The 21,764-nt window shown below is 42.5% G+C and overlaps 2 protein-coding genes and 1 long non-coding RNA gene across 9 annotated transcripts in view; 2 read left to right on the top strand and 1 right to left on the bottom strand.

Annotated features, from left to right (window-relative positions):
- The window catches only part of PSMC4 (proteasome 26S subunit, ATPase 4), a 27,515-nt gene extending 26,377 nt beyond the window's left edge, over window positions 1-1,138 (top strand). For both annotated transcript variants that reach the window (XM_070450878.1, XM_020913055.2), the window contains exons 8-11: window positions 70-146; window positions 287-455; window positions 661-716; window positions 904-1,138. In XM_070450878.1, the coding sequence (XP_070306979.1) occupies window positions 70-146; window positions 287-455; window positions 661-716; window positions 904-1,017 (416 nt within the window). In that variant the 3' untranslated portion in view covers window positions 1,018-1,138. The remainder of the gene's footprint in view (window positions 1-69; window positions 147-286; window positions 456-660; window positions 717-903) is intronic.
- LOC139029866 (uncharacterized) overlaps window positions 1-7,319 on the bottom strand; it is a 10,625-nt gene extending 3,306 nt beyond the window's left edge. Inside the window, exons 1-2 of the long non-coding RNA XR_011482116.1 lie at window positions 7,063-7,319; window positions 3,080-6,675 (exon numbers count right to left, since the gene is read on the bottom strand). This is a non-coding gene — a long non-coding RNA (uncharacterized lncRNA). The remainder of the gene's footprint in view (window positions 1-3,079; window positions 6,676-7,062) is intronic.
- ZNF546 (zinc finger protein 546) lies at window positions 6,458-21,764 on the top strand. Of its 6 annotated transcripts, XM_070450873.1 has the most exons (7): window positions 6,466-6,547; window positions 7,075-7,124; window positions 7,214-7,285; window positions 11,219-11,306; window positions 13,034-13,160; window positions 14,825-14,920; window positions 16,194-21,764. In XM_070450873.1, exons 2-7 carry the CDS (start codon window positions 7,087-7,089, stop codon window positions 18,194-18,196), a joined length of 2,424 nt encoding a protein of 807 aa, XP_070306974.1. In that variant the 5' UTR covers window positions 6,466-6,547; window positions 7,075-7,086; the 3' UTR covers window positions 18,197-21,764. The 6 variants fall into 6 exon arrangements, with proteins under 6 accessions (XP_070306975.1, XP_020768703.2, XP_070306977.1 ...); XM_070450874.1 differs by lacking the exon at window positions 7,075-7,124 and having other exon boundaries at window positions 6,458-6,547; XM_020913044.2 differs by lacking the exon at window positions 7,075-7,124 and having other exon boundaries at window positions 6,458-6,547; window positions 11,190-11,306.

Here is a 21,764-nt window from a genome sequence, read left to right as displayed (position 1 = left end):
CAGGGCCTGGGGTCTTGGGCAGCCTTGCCTACGGGATGCCCTAGGCTGACCGTGTTACATACTCTCCAGCTGACAGGGAGGTTCAGAGAATCCTGCTGGAGCTACTGAATCAAATGGATGGATTCGATCAGAACGTCAACGTCAAGGTTTGGGATTCAGGATGGGCAGGGGAGGTGTGGTGTGGGAATCGGAAGGATGGAGGCTGGCCTGTGAGGGGACAGCTGTTGCAGGGGGAGGGAGAGTGTAGAAGGGACAGAGGTCTGAGCTGGCCTGTCCCCAATGCCAGGTGATCATGGCCACAAACAGAGCAGACACCCTGGATCCTGCCCTGCTGCGGCCGGGACGCCTTGACCGAAAAATTGAATTTCCACTCCCTGACCGCCGGCAGAAGAGACTGATTTTCTCTACTATCACCAGCAAGATGAATCTCTCTGAGGAGGTTGACTTGGAAGATTGTATCCTCCTTTAGAAGCAAGGGGAGGTCTCCCTTGGGAATGGGGGTTGTATCTCCACCTCTGCCTTCACCACCACCCAGATTGAGCAGGTGGGAGACTAAGGTCTGGGGAGAGGGCTGTAACAAAGACAGCCCACGAACAACTTCTGGCTCTGGGCGTTAACCCTGTCTGGCAGGGAATGGTTTCCTTAACACATCTGCCACAGATGTGGCCAGACCGGATAAGATTTCAGGAGCTGATATCAACTCCATCTGTCAGGAGGTGAGTGATGGTTTCTGTCTAGATTGGGCAGGGGTGTGTGTGAAGAGCCTTCCTCCTGAAACCACTCTGCCGCCGTCCTTCTGTCCCTCTTTGCCTCCCTGGGTCTTGGGCTGCGTCTGTGTCTTCCTGCACCATCACTGGAGGCGGGGGGTGCAAGGAGTAGGTTTTAACTCTTATCCCTTGACAGAGCGGGATGTTGGCTGTCCGAGAGAATCGCTACATTGTTTTGGCCAAGGACTTCGAGAAAGCATACAAGACAGTCATCAAGAAGGACGAACAGGAGCATGAATTTTACAAATGACCCCTCTACCCAAACCACAGGGGCTGGGGGCTTCTCTCACCTCCCCAGCCTCTTTCCCCAAACCTAGTTCTCTTTCCTCTTTACCCAGGATTGATTTATTCATTAAACAAATATGATTGAATCTGTTTAATTTCTCCTTACAAGTTTAACTCCTTTGGAGAAGCTGGGCCTTGAATAGGATCCTCTGTGCCCCTCCTGCTTTCCTGACAGATACGCGGTTGAGGTACGTGGCCTGGGTTACAGCTTGAGGGAAAAGTAAGGAATTCACACTAAATGGCTTCAGAAATTTGGGGAAAAGGATGGAAAATGAACAGCCCATGACCACAAAATAAAGCCTCTATAATCTCCCCACCCACATTTCCTACAGGTAGACGACCAAGTTTTGGGCAATTCCCACCTTCTTTGCACTCAGAATACGTACCAAGGACAGAGGAACCACCCAGTAGAGTCCCCTGGAGCAGGGATGAGGGGGCAAGGGGAAAGTTGGATGCCTGAGTTCTGTGAATGTCTCTGGCTCTTCCTACCATCTCATTGGGACACAGGTGTGTTTGGTAGGATCAGTTCCCACTTTTCTCTTGAAGTCTCTGTTTAGACCCCTCTCCCTCTGGGGAGTCTTCCCCCGATACCCCAAGTTGGGAAGTAACCCTTTTCCTATGCTGCCCTTACACCGTGCACATGCTCTGCTTGGGACTTCTTACATTTGCCTCCTCCAGACTGGACTGCCTCATAGTTAGGGACTGTAGCTTGATCACAGTTCAAGTCTCAGCACCCACACGTGGCAGTCAGTTCATGTTCCTTAGATAAATGTATGAATGTCACCATTTAGTTGGGAGTGAGATGGTAAGAAGGTATAAGGAAAAATAGTTGAGGAATCGGGTCCTTGAAGAGATGGGTGATTCCTCTGTAGGTAAGCATGGCAGGCTGAGCAGAGAAATTAATTCTTCCCCCCTCCTGGCACCTCATGAAAACAAAAGTAGGTTATAAATTCATGTGGACACAGAAGGAGGGAGGAGGTGGCAGTGAAACAATTTTGAGAAGAGGCAGAGATCCCCCTGTTGATGTAGCAGATCTGAGGAAATGTGAACCTGAACTAATGGGAAGTCCAGAAACAGACTCCATGTTCAGAATCCAGAGGGGCCAGGTTCTGAAGGTGAGGGCAGGAAACAGGATTGCCTGAAAGGCTATATAAGAACCAGAATTGATACACTGAGTGTGCAGGAAACAAATGAGCTGTTGTTACTCCAGGCCTGGCTGAAGACCTCAGATTTACTCTGCAAAGGCTGGGCCAGCAGTTCCTGGGCTGGGGTACCTCGGGCAAGGGTGAGACAGGGGCCATGCTGAAGATGAGACTGACTAAGCGCCCTGGGCAGGCACCTGAAGGATTCCTTCTGAGGAAACCAAGCAGCATGAGCAAGAGGAAAGTGGGTTGTTAAGACACCTGAAGTCTTCACTGTTCATATTCAGCAGCAGCTGATACCAAAACTGATGAGTTTACAAAAGCATATAATTTAGAAATAATGAAAGGAAATTTCAAAAGAAACAAAAGGATGAGAGGTCCTTGCCTCCTGGAAGTAGACAGGGAAATACAAGGTAAGTGTCCCATGGGAATGCTTTTTTGTCTAGTACACTTTGTATTCAATATATACTTGACCTTTTTTTTTTTTTGGCATGGCTTTGTTAACAGTACCTAATTTAAACGCAGGAATGATCCCTGGGTCCTGTCACAAAGGGACAAAACACATTGTAAACATCAGTGATAAAGGGCAAAGAGGCTGGGAAAAAAACAAAGCCATGTACCCCAGAAATGACAGCGGACTAGTGTGAAGCTCTAATTGGTAAAAAGTAGTAGCCAGTCACATTAGCTGGAAGAGGGGATATTTGGTATATTTTGAAGGTTGCCCAGCAACCTTGTTGTCTGTGCTTAGACAAAATTATAGAGTGGCCTCCCATCATTATGGTCTGAGTGATCCTGATGCTGATGTTCTGAGACTGCGTATGTCCAACAGGATAATGTGGCTCAGCTGTGAGCATTAGGCTATCTTTCAATACCACTGAGGCCTACCTGTAAGTGTCAAGCCAGTTCCTGGATGTCAGGGACTGCTTTCTTCTGTTCTCAGCTACATGCTACCGCATTAAGAAGGAAAAAGTAAGGCCAGTTTGCGGAACAGCCCAGACACATGAACACATTGGAAGTGGAGTCTTCAAAGCAAATGTTTTCCTACTAAGGGAAACAGATCCCTTTTCTCTGTCTGCTCTGCAAAGACAAGAGAAGGAAAAGAAGCAAATATATGTAAACTGTTTTGTTTTTAATTGTTTTAATTATAATAATACACATAAAGAAGCCCAAAATATAAATGTATAATGTAACAACTTATTATGAACAGTACACTTGTGTGACCATCATCCAAGGACCAGGTGGTAGGTTTCCACTGAAAAAGAAATTCCTATAAAACTCTTTGCCCAGGAGCAGTAATGATCCATTTTGTGAATACCTCTGCAATTCCTACAATGGAGAGTGTACCCTGGCTTGATAGAGCCAACAGTCTAGACAAATGTTGATCATTTCCCCAGGTTTCACATATACTCTTTTTTTTTTTTATTATTTTATTATTTGGCTGCATCAGGTCTTAGTTGCAGCACTCGAGATCTTCGCTGCCTCATGCGCGATCTTTCGTTTTGGTACACGGACTCTAGTTGTGGTGCACAGGCTTAGTTGCTCCACAGCACAAAGGCTCTAAGCTCCCTGACCAGGGATCGAACCCACATCCTGCACTGCAAGATGGATTCTTAACCACTGGGCCACCTGGGAAGTCCCTCATGTATTCTTTAGTAACATTTCCTTTGAGTACAACCAGGATCAGTAAGCATAGCTCAGGTGAGACTACAGCACATGTACTGCTAAGTTGTTAAAAAGGACTTGATTGATCAAAACTGACTCTGTACCAATGCAGCAACATGACAAACATCACCACTGTCTGCCCAGACCAGAAGCCATGTCATGATGCCACAGATCACACCACCGCCATCCCAGATGACAAACAGTCTTGCATGTCAGCCTCGTGGCGAGAAGAGGAGGAGGAGGATGTATAGGAAGAGCGACCCTGAAATAGATGGTGCTCAACATCCCAAAGACTGCATCTTCTTTTTTCCTTTACTTATCCTCACAACTTATCCCAAAACATGACTTGGACATTTTGCCTGTTAAGGTATACGTCCTGTCATGTCATAGGATGAGAGGCTCCAGTGGAAGCTCAGCACACTGACTACTGCTGAAGCAGGGATATATCAGGCCAGGCAGATGCTGACCCCAGAGTCCTGCAAGGGAGAGCAGGGTTCTCTCCAGAAGTAAGCCTGGTGCCCTCAGTGGTCCAGCACCTACTAATTTTTGTATCAATCTGAGACAGGCCTGGGACCCTCTGCTTCAGTACTGCAATGTTGCACCTGGACACACCTCTCCTTGAACTACAAATAACTGTTTGCATACACAGACAAATTCTGGACCAAAAGATACAAAAAGACAAAAAAACAAACAAAACAAACAACCCACCCCCCAAACCCCAAATGCCATTTCTGAAGAGCTGGAAGCAAAAGCAGGGTTACTGCACATGCCTCCCTGCACTCACCACCACCAGAGGGCAGGCAAACCACCTAAGCGACCCCTCCAGTCTGAGCCCTGGACACACCCCTACCCTCACCCCATATAAGGAATGAGCTCACACCCACCCCTTGGGGAGCAAACAAGGGAACCTGTTATGCTCCCTACTGCAGCCCGCAGGAGCCCCAGTAAAGCCTTGTGTGAATTTCCTGTCTGGCCTTTAGTCAATTTCTATTGACTGGGGAAAGCCAAGAACCATACAGATAATTGTGAGTTCAAACTATTACATCTAGTTTCAACCTACCATCCCAAGGTTCATTCTAGTCATCTCCTTTTCCATGTCTGAGGTTCCCTGCTGATAGGGAGAAGCCTGGCTGCTCCCATTGCATTTGATATATTTACTTATTTGATCAGAATCCCAGCCCCAGTGTCTCAAGCCACTCCCTACATGACCACCCTCCTCATCCTGCTCAGGCTCCAAGCCCATCTTACAGCTTTAGGACTGAATTGCTCAGAAAGGGGAGAGGAAGTACAGAATGTGTTATCAACTGACTAATTCTATGGCACACTGCCTTCCCAAGCATAAAGTGAAATATTTTTTCAATCCAAGATTCTCAAGAGTATCTGCCACAGACCCATGACATCACAGAAGAGTGGAAAGAATTCCTTCATATTAAAAAAAAAATTACTATGGTTTCCATTTTTCTCTATAAAAAAATTTCATTCAATTCTATGTGTGTGTTAGTCACAGAGTTGGGTCCGACTCTTTGCGACCCCATGGTAGCCAGCCAGGCTCCTCTGTCCATGGGAGTTCTCCTGGCAAGAATATTGGAGTGGGTTGCCATGCCCTTCTCCAGGGGATCTGCCTGACTCAGGGATCCAACCCGGGTCTCCCGCACTGCAGGCGGATGCTTTACCTTCTGAGCTACTAGAGGAGACCATTCATTCTATACAGACAGGCAAAACTGTTTGACAGATAAATGACAAATCTTCAGCTCAAGTCGTGAAACACAGCTGATGCTGCAAGAAGATGCAACGTATTCTTTTTTTTATAACAGATCTGTGGCTCATATGATCACACACGTGTACCAGTCACAAGGCCACTGGCACCCGTGATGTACCACACACAGACACTCAGATTCACAGACCTACCTCCACACAGCCTGACTTGCACCCGCCGCTCAACCACCCCCGTCACACAGCAACCCGCATACCCACCCCACCACACACACATCACCCCAGTCACACTCCTGCACAGCCACGGTCTCCACCGCGGCTCTCACCTCACTGCTCAGTCACGAGTCACACTCCAGGCCGTGGACTCCTTCCAGTTAGGTGCTGCTTCAGCACACGCCGTCTGGCACCCAAAGAATTACACACACGCAGAAACACAACTCATTCTCAGCCGCAGGCGTACTCGGTCCCGCAACCCTCACAGCGGCAAACACACATACACACGTACACACGCTCACGAGGCCGGGTACATGTGAACCACGCGCCGGGACTACCAGGAGGGAAGAATCTGACAGAATCCGCCTCGCACGCGCTCGGCCTCAGGGCGGCACCACGGACGCACTCTGCTGTCAAGACTCTGGACTCCATTGTCTGGAGGTCCGTCGAGGCTCGCACAGCCGGGACTGCTTTCGGCTGAGCTCTGTCAGCTCACCGCGCGAGTACGCGGGTACCAGAGTCCGGGACCAGAGCCGCCCTGTCCGAGCGTGCGGGCGCCTGCGCACTCAGAGCCCAAGCCCACCGGCTGCCGGCCGTGGACTACATTTCCCAGAAGGCCCAGGGGGAGGGTGTAAACTTCACCCAGAGGGCTTCACGGAGCCGTCCTTTCCGGGTTGCGCAGCTACCGCGAGTGAGCCACCGCGTGTAAAATTCACCCAGAGGGCTTCACCGAGCCGTCCTTTCCGGGTTGCCCAGCCACCGCATGTGAGTTTGTAGAAGCTGGGGGAGAAGTTGGTGCTAGGTGAGGCGGAGCAGGATTTGTCCGGGGTGGAGATGGAGATGCCGCCCAAAGTGAGGAGCCCAGGGAGGCTTTTCTGCCTGCAGCCTCAGGTCTGTGCGGGCAGGAGGAGAGGAGGAAAGCGATTGTGTGACTGTGTGTGTGTGTGCAGGACAAAGTCAGGCCTCCTGTCGATGGGTGCGGTTGTCTGATAGTGGTGCTTGGTTCAGTGATGAGTGTAACTGACCGATGCCCTTGCTGCCTTACCCTCCCTCCCCTCAGCCCTGGTGTCTGCACAGACTATGTCCTCAAGAGAAAAGTCGAAGATTGAACCCCAGGATTAAGGTTCCCAGCAAGAAGGCACAGTCCTGGGCTTGGAATGGGGCTTTTAGAGCTAAAAGTGTTTCCGAGACAGACTTCTGGGAGGAAATGGTGAGAGGGGTCCTTACTTGGAGGCAATGTGGGTGCTGCTGCATTTTTCTGAACAACAGCATCCCCTTACCTCTGATCCTAGGAGTCGGCTATCATGTCAAAGACGGGCTCCCATCTGGTCACAGGCGTGAGGTAGAGCTGATGTGGCCCTGGAGGGGACATTACCTGTCTGGCTGTGCTCTAAGAAAGGCTTGGTGTCTCATGATTTCCTTCTTCCCCAGTCCTGCCAGTCTTTGCAAGAAGGATCCTGAAGAGAAAGGAAACAAATTTCCCCATCTAAAACTACAGATCAGGTGAGCTTCTACTTTCTTTGTTCATCAATGCATTTTTGTTTTTAGTACATAGAAACATTTGCTTTTCTTTTCCTGAAATGTCAATGACCTATTCTAGGCCTTCCTTCTCAATAAATGAGGGGCCATGCAGATGGGTCCCCCTCTCATTCACTTTTTGTAATAGTAAATTTATATCCTGGAGTCTAAAGTTACAGCTTTGCTTAATAAAGCAAATGAGATGAATATTTAAGTGGAATCACATCATTGCTGTCCTGCAGAACCTCAGTTTAAAAGTGAGGCAAGATCAGAGGTGGTCTGATTGGTGTCAGTGACATGGGCATCTGCTTTTTAAGGTGTTTAGGAGCGGGAACGTGATTGGAAATCATGGAAATCTGTGTCATCATGCGTAAGATTTTTTCCAGGGAATTGATAGGTTGAGATTTGCTTATAAAGAGTTTGTCAAAAGAAAAAAAATGTGCATATGAGTAAAGTAAGATTCATTGTGATGAACAATAATACTCACATTTTAAATTTTATATGAATAGCATTTACTATTATTGGGATTCAGAGATAATTTTACAAGTGTTATATCCAAAGTGATATTTCAGTTGATTATTCAGTGGAGAAAGGGGAAATAAACCAAACACTTGTCTGTCTGCTTTGCCCACATTTTTTTATTTAGTCTGCAGATGCCCCTCACCTGATATGTTCATTCAGAGGAGAATTTTGTCTGTGAAAAGGTCTTATTGTATTGAAGAAGAATGTTCAAGTGTTGTTAGTCTTTATTAATAATGGTCATACTGATTCCCTTACTATTCCCACACATGTCAAACAGATTTGCTTCCAAGATTTTCAAATATTTTTAATTGGATATAGATTTGTTGTATACTTAATATTATGGAATTGATACTTATTTTTTTCCAAAGGTTATTCAGTTATATTACATAAGGGACTTGTAAAAAAGAAAGTTAAAATAACCCTGGCATCATGATTAATATTTTGGGGAGGTTTATTTTAGCAAAAAATTTCTTCTGTGAACCTGTATATGTGTGTGTGTGTGCATGTGTGTGTAGAATAGAAACTGTTCTAACTGAACATTCAAAGGACACACATTCCACAACTCTTATTTGAAAAAAGTAATTCTACCAAACCGGGGGTTTCTTATGTCTCCATGAATATAGAAAGAAGAGGAACATGTCAGTGAAGCTTCATAAACCTTCCAAGTATTTATACCTCCAAATTTAGCATTATCTAAATCAACTATGAATAATTATTATGGCACAATTTATCAAATAAGATAGGCTTTCAGGATTAAACTTTTTTAGGTTGCTTTTGGGACTTTGCTGGTGGTCCAGTGGCTAAGACTCCATGCTCTCAATGCAGGGAGCCCAGGTTCGATCCCCGGTCAGGAGACTAGATCCCACATGCTGCAACTAAGACCCAGAACAGCCTAAATAAATAAATATTTTAAAAATTTAGTTGCTTTAACAGGACACAGTAATAACCTCTCCAGTCCACGTATCTTTAAATGCCAGCAACATTTTGGAAGACAGGTTTATAATAGTAGAAAACAGAATAAAATGGTAATGACTGTAAATATTAATGTAAATCTTTATATAGGACAGGAGAGTAAGATTGAGCCTCATTAATATTCTCCATTTAATTCTCTTTTATCAACTTTATGTTGAAGAATTGTGTCTCTTCTTTTGTAGTAGCAAGGATGAGGAGAGATGTGCTTACCACTTTAGAGCTTTGCCTCTAAAATATGTAAAATATCATTATAAAAAAAAGTGGGCATGAGAATCAAATTTTACTATAAAAACAGAAAGTAGAAAATAATTTCATCACAATACCATCTGACTTTTATTTAGCAATTACGTGTCACTAAATGCTGTCTGTGTAATATCCCAATCTTCATGACAACTGTAGGAGATTGGTACTGTTCTTATCCCCAGTTTATCAATAAACTAACTGAGAAGTTGGCAGCTGTCAGATTAGGGCTTACATTCTGAAAATCAACAACAGAGTCTGTGTTATGAATGACATTATACTCTCTCCCTTATTTTACATACTTGTGTTTTTCTCAGGCTGCACCACTCAGCTTGCAGGATCTTAGTTCCCCCACCAGGTATCAAACCTAGGCCCTAAGCAGTGAAAGCACAGAGCTCTAACCACTGGACAGCCAGAGAATTCCCCATACTTGTTTAATTTGCCTGTAAGTGTCAGTAATTCATCATGAATATCCTTCTCCAACATAAAATATTGACCAGTATAATCAGTATTAGTAGGGGCCTTAGTGTGCCATCAAAACTGACCATAGTTTTATATTTAAAATGGATACCAAACAAGGACCCACTGTGTAGCACACAGAACTCTACTCAGTGTTATGTGGCAGCCGGGATGGGAGGGGGTTTGGGAGAGAAGGGATATATGTATATGTATGGCTAAATCCCTTCACCATTCACCTGAAACTGTCATAACATTGTTAATCAGCTGTACCCCAAAACAAAATAAGTCCAAAGGGGGGGCGAAAAACTGACCATAATTTATTTAACCTCTTGCCTCCTGTAGCTATTTATTTTTCTAACAGTTGGTTATTCTAAGTTGTTATATGATAAACATCTTGTGCATGTATCTTAGTGCACTAAGAAAAACTGCCTAAAAATGGAGCTTTGGTTGAATAACAGACATAAGGGCTCCCAGTATGCCGAGTCTTCTGGTAGTTAGAGGAGAACAAGCACTGAGCATGGTCACTATCCTTAAGTTTCTTGTAATGCAGCAAATATTATAAAGTCAAAATAGACAGCATAAGCATGAGATTGGAGGTGGTGAGGGCTTCCCTGGTGGCTCAGTGGGAAAGAATCTGCCTGCAATGCAGAAGATGCGAGTTCGGTCCCTGGGTTGGGAAGATTCCCTGGAGAAGGAAATGGCAATCCACTCCAGTATTCTTGCCGGGGAAATCGCATGAACAGAGGAGCGTGGTGGGCTAAAAGTCCATGGGATCGCAAAAAAGTTGGACACGACTGAGCGACTAGACGACAACAACAAGGCGGTAATAAAGCCACGAGAGATACTCAGGTCACATTTCTTGGGAGTTCATAGAAAGGAAATAGCATTTCTCTAGCAACCTCTGTCAGCTTTTGGCAAGTTTATTCTGAGTTTAGGGGAACTCTATGGTGAAAAAATGAAATTTAGGCTGTATGATTCTTACCAGCTCTGTCCAGTAAAACTTTCTGCAGAGATGAATATGTTCTGTATTTACATTCTCTAGTATGGTAGCTACTAGCCACATGAGCCTCTCGAGCACTCGAAATGTGGCTGGTGCAGCTGAGGCAGTGAACTTCTAATTTTACTTAAATTTGATTTGATTTAAATAGTCATATGTGGCTATTGTGATAGCACAACTTCATATCTAACAGTTTTGCTTCTAATGATGTTAGATTCAAAGTGAGACTAATGGAACAGATACAGATCAACATCATCAGAAATTTGGGTGGACTGAAGACCCTTTTTTTCTTTCTTTCTTTCTTTAGCTGCACCGGGTCTTAGTTGCTACACGTGGGATTTTCCATCTTTGTTGCGGCACGTGGGATCTCTAGTTGCAGTATGTGGGATCTAGTTCAATGACCAGGGATTGAACCCTGGCCCCCTGCATTGGGAGCTCAGGGTCTTAGCCACTGGACCACCAGAGAAGTCCCTGGAGACCCTTCTGCTGGAGTGCCTGGTCTAGCTTCATGCAGGAAGCCCCTGATTTGTATCCAGACTTGTGCAGGTGGTCCTCTGTGGTATAGGGAAAGTTTGGCTTCATTTAGGCTCCCTCTTTTCTCTTCTGATTTGTATGTGGGATATCATGGGGATAGAAATACAAAGAAGGCAAAACAGGATCATATTAACTAAGTCCTTTTGGGATTCCTTTGAGACACAGCTGGTCTCAGAGTCTCATTCCTCCCCCAGTCCTAGCTTCTCTGGATTCTGTACTTTTCGAGTGGAGGAACCCCAAAGAGGACTACGAAGTTCTTGCAGTTCTACAACCATGGCCCATGTAAGTTCACATTTCTCCTCCTTGAGATGTGGTTTTTGAATTCATGTGATCACGTTTATTGTCCTGGAACTTCCTTCCTGAGACAGCACTATTGCTCAGGTTGCCCTCAATCACTCTGATCTCAGTGAAGGATGGAGCCACACATCTTAGTGGCCTTCTTCTTTGCCCCTTGTTTCTCTCTCCAGTGTTCACCTATTTCATCACCTCTCCAAGGACTCAGTCTCTCTAAGGACCCTTGGTGGAGCAGTGATGGGTGAAGTTGCTTGAGGGAAATCCTTGAACTTCTCTCATTAGAGTCATGATTCCATGACACAGAGATGATGGTCCATTAGACTCCACAGACCTGAGTGTTTCAGGTTGATAAGATGGAATTCAGTGTTGATTTTTTTGCACATGACGAGATCTCATATTCTAAGAGGTTTGTAGGACTAGATTGGAGTGTGACTGAGGCCTGCATGTTGGAATCTCAAGGGTCTGTCCAAGGGGTCCCCAGAGGGCTAAATAACAGGACAGAAGTCCGTTTTGAGCTTGAGGAGGGTATGCGGGTCTCTAGTGACATCGGTGTCATTGTGGATCACCCTACATTAGCATCCGTCAGCTTAGGATCCAAACAAGTGTTCCTGAGGGATGGTGGTGGTAGCAGGTGGGAAGACCCTCCCAGACCCCTGATGGGGGAGCGAAGAAAGGCTAAAGGGACTGGGCTTTAGAAAGAAATGCTAGGGATTCCCTTGTAGCTCAGCTGGTAAAGAATCCACCTGCAGTGTGGGAGACCTAGGTTTGATCCCTGGGTTGGGAAGATCCCCTGGAAAAGGGAAAGGCTACCCACTCCAGTATTTTGGCCTGGAGAATTCCATGGACTGTATAGCCCATGGGGTCACAAGGAGTCAGACATGACTGAGCAGCTTTCACTTTTCCCTTTCAAAGGGACTGGGGGAGACCTTAGACATTTTGTCCAACCTAAATGCCTAAAAGTGACAGAAGGATTAGTCCAATCTATCCACAAGATGGATGAATAGCCAGCCAGTAAATAAAATAATTTGTCATCTGTTATGACAAGGGAAAATGCTTATGATATTATCTTGCATAATAATGAACCTGAGTATTGATTAAATCAAATGTCTGCCGCTGTGCTGTGCTCAGTCATGATTGACTCTTTGCAAGCCTATGGACTGTAGCGTACCAGGTTCCTCTGTCCATGGGATTTTCCAGGGAAGAATCCTGCCAGTAGGTCGCCATTGCCTCCTCCAGAGGATCTTCCTGACCCAGGGATCAAACTCTGGGCATGTGGATTCGTTACCAGCTGCGCCAAATCAAATGTCAGTAAACTCCTATTTTCTTAGAGATTTTGGAGTATTTGGGGGACAAACAATTCATTACTTATTTTTCTTTTAGTTTTTTGAAAGGAAAACAACATAAATCATATTTATTTACAACTTAAACTATTCGCTTGATAGGCAGTGTGCTTATTGATATGATTTTGTTTCACTGGAAAACTTTATTCACTCATTACATGATATACAGGACATTCTATTTGTAACAACTGTACTCTTCAAAAGTACATAGGCACTCCGTTTTACAAATTACTGATTTTCTTTTTCTTCCATACATGTTACGGGCTTGATACCAGATTAACTGCTTGTTATAGTGCCTCTTTCCTACAAAGCAGTTTTCCCCTTTTGAAAATACAGTTAAAACATTGTTTATAATACATGGGTCTGTCATTTCAGACGTCCTTGTCATTCAGGGATGTGGCCATAGACCTCTCCCAGGAAGAGTGGGAGTGCCTGAACCCTGTTCAGAGGGCCTTGTACAGGGATGTGATGTTGGAGAACTACAGCAACCTGGTCTCATTGGGTAAGGATATCTGCACAAATAATTGACAGTCTGCCTTCTGGAATACCAGTTTTCTCCACTGTTGAATTTCAGAGCTCTGTTTTAAGACACCAGCTGAATGGCTTTCCCCTATTTTGAAAGAATGGTTTGAGTATTATTGGGTTGGAAACGGGCATTTGGTTAAGTGCCATCTTCTCTTCCTTCAGTCACCTTCACTCTTTCCTCTAGTCCTTCCTACAGTTGCCTGTTATTCTACATTATTTCTAGGTTTGAGTCCTGTAGTATGTTCAGAGAAGTCAGGTGTCATATAATGTCCATGCTCAGAATTCCTGAGAATTAGCTAGTCTTAGAGTTTTGTGTTTTCGTGATCATCAGAGGAGCCTCTACAGTCTATAGAGTGGTAGATGGATTAACAATATTCATTTACTTTTTTTTTTCGGTTGTGCCACTTGGCATGCAGGATCTTAGTTCCCCATCTAGGAATCAAACACACAGCCCCTGCAGTGAAAGCACAGAGTCCTAACCACTGGATCATCAGGGAAGTCCCCAGTAATATTCATTTAAAATTGAAGTAAACTCATCCCATCCTAGAGGAGACATATTCTCTCTAACCTACTTTGTGGTTGAAAATTCTAGTCCGTGAATCTTACATTTCTATTGAAAGAATTCTGAGAGAAAAAAAAAAAATCAATAAAAGAAAGAAAGAATTATGAGGAAGAACTTGGAAGTATTTTTGAAGACAGTATTTTTCCTTTGGGCTTCCTAGGTGACTCGGTAGTAGAGAATCCTTCTGCCGCTCCAGGAGACATGGGTTTGATCCCTAATGGGGAAGATCCCCTTGAGAAAGAAATGGCAAGCCACTCTAATATTCCTGACTGGAAAATCCCATGGACAGAGGAGCCTGATGGGCTACAGTCCATGGGGTCACAAAAGACTCAGACATGACTTAATAACTAAACAGTAACAAGAAATTTTTCTTTTACTAAAATAAGAACAACAACAGAAATAATACTGCATGCTAGGCATCCTTGCAAGCTCTTACATATATTAATTCATTTAATTCTCACAAGAGTCCTCTAAGGTAATAATAGCCCCATTTACACTGATAAAAGTGTAACACATGGAAGGAGTAACTGCCGGTGAGTGACAGAGTATTTGAACCCAGACCATAGGGGTTGAGAGTCTGTGTCCTCAGTGCGTTTCTGTACTGCTTTAAATGCACAACAGACCTTCTCCCTCCCCTATTTGGCCTCTTTAGTCCTATGACCATGAATCCATCAAATGTTGATATTCTTCAATGGCCTTTTCCATTTTATCAAAAGCTCTTTTGACCTATAGGACTTCCCAGGTGATGCAGTGCTAAAGAATCCACCTGCTGGTACAGGAGGCATAAGAAATGTGGATTTGATCCGTGGGTCGGGAAGATCCCCTGGAGTAGGAAATGGCAACCCACTCTGGTATTCTTGCCTAGAAAATTCCATGGACAGAGGAGCCTGGGGGCTACAGTCCACAGGGTTGCAAAAAGTCAGACAGGATTGAGCACACGCATGCACATACACACACACACACGCACACACACACACACATTTTGACCTCGAGTTTAATAGAGATATAACCAAGTCTAAATTAAGTCATTTTGAATTTTGCCTGTTGTAAGTCATGTGGCATTTCTTTCTTGTGAGCAGGATGTTCCACTCCTAAGCCAGACATGATTACTTTACTGGAGCAAGAGAAAGAGCCCTGGATGATAATGAGAGAAGGAACAGGAAGTTGGTTCACAGGTGAGTGATGCCAGATCAGCCAACGTGCATGCCATCACACCCTCTGGGTCAGGGAGACACATGGCCCTGAGATGAAGGCTCCTTTCAGAGGCCCAAGGCCTGTGGGGAAAAGGCCTGATTTCTGGGAAAACATTAAAAGCCCCTCAACATGAGCTCCCAAAAGCACTTCATCTTTACCCTCATTTGTCATGCTCCTTACTTCACTTCTCTTCTATTTCCCTCCCATTTCAAAGAGGGAACTGCCTTCTCTTTTCCCCATTGACAACCATTTTATCTATGTTTCCAAGTCCTCTTCTATATTTATACTTCTATTCTTTTCTCCACTGCATAACATTATTTTATACATATTTCCAACTTACTTGAAAGCGAGACTGTGCCCAAGTTTAAGTACTATTGATAGAGATTCCTACATGTTGTAGTAAAGAAGATGACCTGTACAGAGAAGCAAGGCAATATGGTGGTGATATGTTTTTATATGTGGTAATTTGGCTGAATTTTATTCTAAGAGATTAAAGAGAAACCTTTGGGAAAAAAAATTGTGTACAGATTCTCAAAGTGATTTGCATCAGAATCATCTAATGAAAAAGATTAAAAACAAAGACATTCAGAAGTTGTTCCTATAGATTTTCATTCCTTTTGTTTCTGTTATTGCCCAAAAAGCAGTATATGTAAGGAACTCCTCTACATCCATCCTAAGTAGGGGGACCACTGACTTAATTTGTTCATCTAATCACTCATTTTACCCTCTTTTAGCACCACATCATTTTCTGAAGCCTTTTGCCTTCTTTCAAATTGCATTACAACCATTTGGAGTTCTCTAAATCAGGATCCAGCAGACAAACAACTGCCCATCTGCTTTTGAATGGCTCACAGGCTAAAACCAGTTTTTACATTTTTAGTGGTTGAAAAAAATCAGAAGAATGTTTTGTGAAACATAAAAATTTTACAAAATTCAAATTTCTGTGTCCATACACCATATGTGGTATTACAACATAGGTACACTTATTCAGTTATATACTGTCTAGGCTCCCTTCGAGCTTATAACAGCTGAGCTGGGTAATTGTCACAAAGACCGTATGTCCTATAAAGGCTAAAATTTGTACTATCTGGCTCTTTACAGAAAAAGCTTGCCGACCTCTGCTCTAAAAATCAACTTCTAATCTGTCTTATTCTTCGTTTGTCTTTTATTTTGACTATAAGATGCAATCCCTTATTCTACCCCCAACATAGAAAAATCACATCACAGCATTTGTTTCCTTTTTTTTTCCTCCAGATTTGGAGTCTAAGTATTTCACCAAGAAGGTATTTCCAGAAAAGGATATTTGTGGAACACATTTGTTTCAGTTGCAGACAGTGGATGAAAGTCAAACTTATATCCAGGAGGACACCATTTTCAGAAATGATTTGCAGTGTAAACATGAGTTTGAGAGACAAGAAGCACATCAAATGAGATATGCTAGTCAAATGACAATCCAAAACTCTGTAGCTCTTCCTCTACATGAGAAAATTCATGCCATAGAGAAATCATATGAATGTAAGGAATGTAGGAAGGCTTTTAGACAACAGTCACACCTTATTCAACATCTAAGAATTCATACTGGTGAGAGACCCTATAAATGCAAGGAATGTGGGAAAGCCTTTTGTCGTGTGGGGGACCTTAGAGTACATCAGAGAAATCATGCTGGGAAGAGACCCCATGAATGTGACAATTGTGGGAAGACTTTTAGGCTTCCTTATCACCTTACTGAACATCAGAGAATACAGTCTGTTATGAAACCCTATGCGTGCAAAGAATGTGGAAAGTCCTTTTGTCGTGTGGGGGACCTTAGAGTACATGAGACAATTCATGCTGGGGAGAGACCTTATGAATGTAAGGAATGTGGGAAGGCCTTTTCACTTCATTATCAGCTTACCGAACATCAAAGAATTCATACTTGTGAGAGGCCTTATGAATGTAAAATTTGTGGAAAGACCTTTGAGGTACAAGGACATGTTCGTCAACATCAGAAAATTCATACTGGTGTAAAACCCTATAAATGTAATGACTGTGGGAGGGCCTTCAGTCGTGGCTCATACCTTGTTCAACATCAGAAAATTCATACTGGTGACAAACCCTATGACTGTAAAGATTGTGGTAAGTCCTTTAGTTTTCATGCAGATCTTACTCGACATCATAGAATTCATACTGGTGAGAAACCCTACAAATGTAAAGAATGTGGAAAAACCTTTCGTCTCCAAACAGAACTGACTCGGCATTGTAGAATTTATACTGGAGAGAAGCCCTATGAGTGTAAGGACTGTGGGAAGGCCTTTATTTGTGGCTATCAGTTGGCTTTACATCTGACAGTTCATACTGGTGAGATTCCCTGTGAGTGTAAGGAATGTGGGAAAACCTTCAGTAGTCCCTATCATCTTACTCGACATCACAGAATTCATACTTGTGTAAAACCCTATAAATGCAAGGAATGTGGGAAGGCCTTTATTCGTAGCAGTCAACTTATTTCACACCAGCGAATTCACACCAATAACACCTACGAGTGCAAAGAATGTGGAAAGGTTTTCAGACGTCGCTCCGGTCTTAATCAACATTATAAAATTCACACCGGTGAAAAACCCTATGTATGTAAAGAATGTGGAAAGGCCTTTCGCGTTCAATCAGAACTCCGTGTGCATCACAGAATTCATACCGGTGAAAAGCCCTATAAATGTCAGGAATGTGGGAAAGCCTTTGTCTGTCGCCATCATGTTACTCAACATCAGAGAATTCATACTGGTGAGAAACCTTATGAATGTAACAAATGTGGGAAGACCTTTAGTCGGCGCTGTTATCTTACTCACCATTACAGAATCCACACCGGGGAGAAACCCTACATATGCGACAAATGTGGGGAGGCTTTTATGTGTAGGTATCAACTTACCTTTCATCAAGGAATTCACACTGGTGAGAATCCAAACGAATGTAAGGAATGTGGAAAGATCTTCAGTCGCCGGTATCGTCTTACTAATCATTTTAGAATTCATACTGGTGAGAAACCTTATGGGTGTAAAGTATGTGGGCGTGCCTTCCGTCTTCAATCAGGACTTAGTCTACATTACATAATGCATACAGGTGAAAAACCCTATAAATGTAAAGAATGTGGGAAAGCCTTTAGTGTTAGGTCAGAACTTAAACGACATCACAGAATTCATACTGGTGAGAGACCCTATAAATGTAAACAATGTGAGAAGGCTTTTGCTCGTTGTGATCTACTCACTGTACATCAGAGAACACATTAGTTAGGAATCCCTATGCATAATGTAAAGAGGATATTGATTGGTTGCTAAGTTGTGTCTGCCTCTTTGTGACCCCATGGACTAGCCTACCAGGCTCCTCTGTCCATGGGATTTCCCAGGTAAGAATACTGGAGTGGGTTGCCATTTCCTCTCCAGGGGATCTTCCTGACCCACGATTCCTGCATTGCAGGTGGATTCTTTACCATCTGAGCTACTGGGGAAGCCCCTACAGAGGATACAGTGACCTTTAGAAAATGCTTTTTATAACAAGAGAATTCATAATTAAGAAAAATTTTACTTATTAGGGAACATGTGGTAATCCCCTTTGCTTCATGCTTAAAAGTTAACAAATAGTTTTACACTACATATGTTGATTGAAAGAGCTGAAAAAATTAAAGTATCACCCAGTCTTGGTTAACTTTAGAGAATGATACTGCTGCAGTGCATCTGAAACCAAGATGAAGGATACCAACTACCTCCCCACAAAAACTGTTGTTGACCAGTACTTTTAAAAGGCACAATGAACTTGGATTACCAGATAAATAAAACTGCAAGAAAAACAAACATACAAAATGGAAGCCCCCAATTTATTTTACTACTTTTTAAAAACCATTTTTTAAATTTAGAAGTTGTGCTGGGTCTTCAGTGTTGCATGAGGGCTTTCTCTAGTTGTAGCAAGAGGGGGCTACTCTTTCTAGTTTTGGCGCATGGGCTTCTCATTGCAGTGACTTCTCAGAGAGCATGGGCTCTAAAGCACAGGCTCAGTAGTTGTGGCACATAGGCTTAGTTATCCCGCAGCAGGTGGAATCTTCCTGGACCAGGATTGAACCCATGTACCCTGCATTGGCCCATGGATTCTTAACCGCTAGACCACCAGGGAAGTTCCCCCAATTTTTTGTAATTGGATTTAACAGACATAAATTGGCCCTGTCCTCTTTCTGTGAATAACTCTATAAATATAATTTGCTCTCAGTGTCTGTACCTTAACTCATTGCAGACCAGAAGCAAACAACTTGTGGACCAGCATCAGTACACAGACCACACTTTATGCAGCATTACAACAGAAAATAATTCTGTCAATGTGACAGACGTGGGAGAAGACTTTAGCCATGGTAGATTTTTCTAGAGTTCTCATAATTCCACCGCTGCCTGTGTGGTATTGGCAAGGCACTCTTCCCCTCTGTGCCTCAGTTTTAAAAGTGGTGATTATAGTACCTACCTAATAATACTTTTCTAAGGATGAAATGTTAATTTTAAAAGACCTTTAGAAGAGAATGTGTTCATTAATTACTACTTTCAGTGATACTAGTAAATTCATGTGAGAGGAAGACCCTGTGAATATAAGGAATTTTAAAAAACTGTCCACTATCTTTCATTTTGTTTACTTAATTAATTATGGATAAAGTCTAGTAAAATAAACTTTCACCTCTAAAATTAAGAAGTCATTTCCAAAAACTAATGTGAAAAATCTCTAGAGTTGATAAATGTGGAGATGATGAGAGAAGGCTTTTGAAGAATCTGGGAGTGCTGTAATGCTTTTTCTTTTATAAGCCATAAAGCAGACATGTTACTGTCTGCTTTTTCTGCTCCAAATTCATGATAGATTAGAAACTAACAATGAAAAGACCACTGTCTATTTGGAAAAATAAAAATACAATGAATAATATAACGGCCTCTCTAGAATCAATGATTGTTAATATGTTCTCTGATTTGATTTGCATAGTTTTTGACATTTTTACTGTCGTATCTGAGTATAAATACAGACATTAGATATCATGGGGCTTCCCTGGTGGCGCAGACTGTAAAGAACCTTCCTGCTGCAATGCAGGAGATCCAGATTCGATCTGTGGGTTGGGAAGATCCCTTGGAGAAGGGAATTGCAACCCACTCCAGTATTCTTGCCAGGAGAATTCCATGGACAGAGGAGCCTGGCAGGTCACAGTCCACGTGGTCGTAAAGAGGCAAACATGACTGAGCGAATAAGCATGCATGCATAGCCATCATAACATTTCACCTCTCTATATATCCTGCAACTCCTAAGAAAAAAGACTGCCTCCTACTCAATCACTATGTAACTTCACACTGAAGGACATTAACAATACTACCATCTCTGTAATACTACACATAAGATAACCAGTGCCTTATCTCAACATGTCTAAACTAATGTCTCTGGGAATAGTAATATTTAATGGTACTGGGGAAATGTTCTTATGTCACTTAGGAATGTCTAAATAATAAATCCCTTCTAAGGAAAAAATGCTCAGTATCAATCAAAGGACTTGAGATGCCTACAATAAAATTTGCTTTTTATCCTATTGTTTCTTAACCTTTACTAAGGAAGCCTCATTCACAACACCTAATATCTTCAGGATGTGAACCCACACTGAAAATGCTGCCATAACTGAAGAAGAGTGACCCTCAAGATGGACAGTCCAGATCCATGGCAAGTGCTTACCTGTGTTGAGAAAGGAAATGCATGGAGTGTTTCTCTGTTGCTCGTATCTTCCTCTGCATTCAACTGCTTGTGCTTTAAATGTAGGGCTGATACTTTCTACAGAAGTAAACACTTATCTCATCTAGTTTTTTATATGAATATATCATGATGTATTTAAACCTCTTATTTTTTAATGTTCAGGTTTAACAATTTTTCAATTTCAGACATATCCTTGTCTGTGACCACTGGTTTGTGTGAACTGGAATTTCTTTCATTGTACTCATGGAAAAGTAGACCTGCTCATACATTATATACTCTTTCAGTTATGTTAGATGTTGCTAAGTTGATCACAGGTTAAATACACTTCCAATTCTACTAGATATGGCCAAGTTGTTCTCTTAGACTCCTGGAATTGAGTTTTCCTACAGCTTCATATTAGGTATAAGTTTTACTAAATATTTTGATAAGTTTGAATTTCAGTTGAGCATTTTTCAAATGTGGTTCTAGGCCAATCATTATTTCTTTCCTTTGAATTTCCTGTTCTTAAACTTTCTCCATTATTGTTGTTCTGTTGTTTGTTTTCTATTAGGCTTGAATGGTATTCTGGATACTTCATTTGGCATTACTTTCTCCTATCTTAAATATAGCAGTAGTTATCTGTCTACTGAACACTCATTCTATTTTTATGAGACAGATTTCTAAGTTATAAATTGCACAATCTGTATAACAATAAACTTTATTTTCTACTATTTATACTTATTACTTCATTTACTTTTCTTCTTTTGATAGACTCTTCAGAACAAATTTGAATATTCTGGTAATAGCAGTCATCAATTTCTCTGAATTTAGAAATATCCCAGTATTTAATCATTTACTATAATGTTCACTCTATTTGGAGATAAATTCTTCTTGTTGCCTCTAAATAATTTCCTTCAATATTTGTAGGGGACCAGAGAATCCCTACTTTGTTTGCTAGTGAACTGCTGAATTTTGTCCAAGACCATTTTGTTATCTACTGATAAAATCTTATGTTTTTCATCTTAAATTTATTGATGTATTGATTTGTTACTATTTGTTTCTTGGTGTAAGTTTATTGGTGCCTTGATTTATTTTTAATTAAAATTAAATTTTAAACAA

The sequence above is a fragment of the Odocoileus virginianus genome, chromosome 20 (assembly GCF_023699985.2).
Source record: "Odocoileus virginianus isolate 20LAN1187 ecotype Illinois chromosome 20, Ovbor_1.2, whole genome shotgun sequence".
NCBI classification, from domain to species: domain Eukaryota; kingdom Metazoa; phylum Chordata; class Mammalia; order Artiodactyla; family Cervidae; genus Odocoileus; species Odocoileus virginianus.
The sequence above is the reverse complement of the archived record's forward strand: the minus strand, read 5'-3'. Positions and strand labels throughout refer to the sequence as shown.